This window comes from Protobothrops mucrosquamatus, unplaced genomic scaffold, assembly GCF_001527695.2.
Source record: "Protobothrops mucrosquamatus isolate PMUCROS unplaced genomic scaffold, P.Mucros_1.0 scaffold10546, whole genome shotgun sequence".
Taxonomy (NCBI): domain Eukaryota; kingdom Metazoa; phylum Chordata; class Lepidosauria; order Squamata; family Viperidae; genus Protobothrops; species Protobothrops mucrosquamatus.
Window position 1 is genome coordinate 1 of NW_015396332.1, and position 2,903 is coordinate 2,903.

General features: G+C 54.3%; 1 protein-coding gene across 1 annotated transcript; it reads left to right on the top strand.

Moving 5' to 3' along the window:
- Positions 1 to 429: 429 nt before the first annotated feature.
- On the top strand, positions 430 to 2,858 carry LOC107301189 (major histocompatibility complex class I-related gene protein-like; the record flags this gene model as incomplete). The annotated part of the gene is made up of 4 exons (XM_015830447.1): positions 430 to 559; positions 1,170 to 1,415; positions 1,720 to 1,995; positions 2,571 to 2,858. Coding segments are annotated over exons 1-4 (940 nt in total), but the record flags the coding sequence as incomplete, so codon positions are not given.
- Between the last annotated feature and the right edge of the window lie 45 nt (positions 2,859 to 2,903).

Sequence of the window (2,903 nt, forward strand, 5' to 3'; positions counted from 1 at the left end):
GGGCTGCGTGAGGGCGAAGCGCGGCTCCTTGGCGCGTCTCCCGGGGCTCCCGGCGGAAGGGAGCGGGGTGCCGAGCCTGAGGCTGCCCAAACACGCGCCCATCCCCTTCAGATCGTCGACCGCCGCCGTCTGCCGAAAGGTCCCCCAAAGCCCTTTGGGGCGAGGGAGAAGATCGATCGGAGGGCCTTACGAGAAGAATTAGCGAAGGAAAATATCGCAGTGGCTGCTTTCACACAACCGGGGTAACCAGGAGGTTTGAGCGCAAACTTAGCCCGGTTTGGGCAGCCTCTCCCTGGGACCCCCCTCCCTCCCTCCCTCCCTCCCTCCAGGGCCCCGGAAAGACTGGAAGGGAGCAGCGCCCTTTTCTCTCTTCTTCGTGGATCCGGAGAATTTTGGCAGAGTTGGACTTTTTTTTTGGACCCGGACCGGATGCGGCGCCTGAGCGGCTTTTTTCCCGAGCGGACGGGGGCGCCTGGTTGGAGGACGATGCCGCTGCCCCGGGCGCCCCTTTTGCTCCTGGGAGTTGCGTTGGAGTCCTTCGTGCTGGGGGCTTTGTGCGGTGAGTGTGCGACGGGGAGGGGGCGCGTGTCCTGGGCCGGGTCTTTCTCTCCACCATCCCCCCCCCTCAATCCCAAACTCCTTTTCCCAGAAGGAAAAAAAATCTTCCTTCTCTCGCGCTTCAGCCAGCCTCGTTGCAAATCTTTAGTGACGGATTTGTAATCAGCTCCCCTTGTAGAGAGCAGAGAGTAAAAGTGAAAAGAGACATTTCAGACTTTCGCCCTCCGTGCTGTCTTATTTCCTCGTCCTGCCTGGGCAATGGGCCAGGTCCGCCCATCCAAGGTCCACCTTGATCAGCAACCTTTGTCCTTGCTTGGAAAGGTTTCTTCTATGGGGAGCTTTCAAGGTCTTCCACTTGCTTGTCAACTTCCATGAAAACAGGGCCTCCCTGACTCTTCCCAAGTGTGGTCTGGGGTCCCCATGGAGGTCAGGCCTACAAACAGCAGTCTGGGAACCTGGAGGGCCCAGAGGAGGTGCAGGAGTATCTTAGCCAGATGGGGTGACCCAGTTGTTGGGGGGGGGCTGCTGTGTGACAATAAGATGTTGGAGGAGATGAAGTTGTAGTGAAGACCCCCCCCCCAATTCTTCTCTTCTCCCTCCTTCCTCTCCAGGCTCTCCAGCACACTCCCTGAGCTACTTCTACCTGCATCTGCGAGAGCCCAGCAAGGGGCTGCCTCAGTTCTTCCTTAGGGGCTACTTGGATGACCAGCCCATCAATCACTTTGACAGCCTCACCAGGAAGATGGAGCCTCTGGTGCCCTGGATGGAGGAGGGGGAGAAGGAGAACTTTCTGGTCCCTGAGTGGGTCTTCAGGGCTGACCTGGAGAAGTTATCAAAACTGGGCCACCGTGCTGGAGGTGAGCACGGGCAGTGCCACCTTTGGCCTCCAATGGTTGCAGGGCACTTCACACACACACACACACACACACACACACACACACACACACGGTTTTCTCCCTCACTTAGAAATTCTTCATGGCCTGACAAACAGCCAAACAGGGTTAATTGAAGTAAAAGATGTTCATCCTTGTGTGATAAAGAGGGGAAGGAGAAATCTGAATTCTCTCCCCAGGTGGGAAAGGGGGAAGACTCTCAGGCTGTCTAGGGAGAGGAATCCTGGACCCTTTTCATCCACATCCACCCCCTCTGCCTCTCCTTCAGGGCGTCACACCTGGCAGGTGGTTTTGGGCTGCAAGATCTCACAAGACGGGAGCAAAGAAGGGTTTTTGCACTATGGCTACGATGGGATGGACTTCATCAGCTTCAACAAGGAGACCCTCAGATGGGTGGCAGCTCAGCCCCAGGCCCAGAAGCTCAAGCAGAAGTGGGAGGATGACTCAGGATGGTCTGAGGGAAACAAAGACTTCCTGGAGGAGCCCTGCATTGAGTGGCTGCAGAGATACCTGTCCTACAGGAAGGAGGCTCTGCAGAGGATCGGTGAGTGGCAAAAGGGGTCTTCACTGAGCATGTTTCTGTGTGCTCCCCCCTCCCCATATGGTTTCTCTCCTAAACAGCCAAGCCACCTTTTAAAATATTGGTGGAAAAAGATCAGGAAGTATCTGACATCACATTACAGAAGAAAAATAATCTTCAGTGCCCCCCAAAATAAGTACTTTTTAAAAAAAACTGAGCAAGAAATTCATTCTCATTCTATTTCCCCAGGAAAGTCTTGCAAAGCAGAAGAAACGAATGTTTGGGTTGGAAGGAAATGATTAGCCTGTTCCTGATTTCCATCTGAACAACTTGAACAAATTCGATTTGGGGGCTTAAAATTGAATCAGTCCAACAAATTGGGGAATACGTTGGCCAATGTGGAAATATTACCCCAAATTCTATGTATCCCTTTCAAAACTTAATCTAAAGAACCCCAATGCCCCATTTTAGGGGCTCCCCCAGGTTGAGGCAAGGAGAGGGAGCGGAGGGAGAGGATGGTCCAAGGAGATCTTGCTATTTAAATCACCTTGCTAGAAACTCTGGAAATCCTGGGAATTGTGTTGTTGCTGTTTCTGCAGAGCCCCCAGTGGGGAAGGTGACCCACAAGGAGGTGGATGACCACCTGGAGGTCCTCATCTGCCAGGCCTTTGGCTTCTACCCCAAGGAGATCCAGGCCACCTGGACCAGGGACGGAGAGATCTGCCAGTACGAGACCCTCCCTAGGAACGTGGCCCCCAACTCGGATGGGACCTATTATGTCTGGCTCAGCATTGAGATCGACCCGAAGGAGAGGGACCGTTTTCGGTGTCGCCTGGAGCACCAGGGCTTGCAGGAGCCCCTGATCTTGGCCTGGAAGGAGGAAACAGGTGAGAGGCTCATGGGATTGTGACGTGTAGAAGTAGATTTTTCAC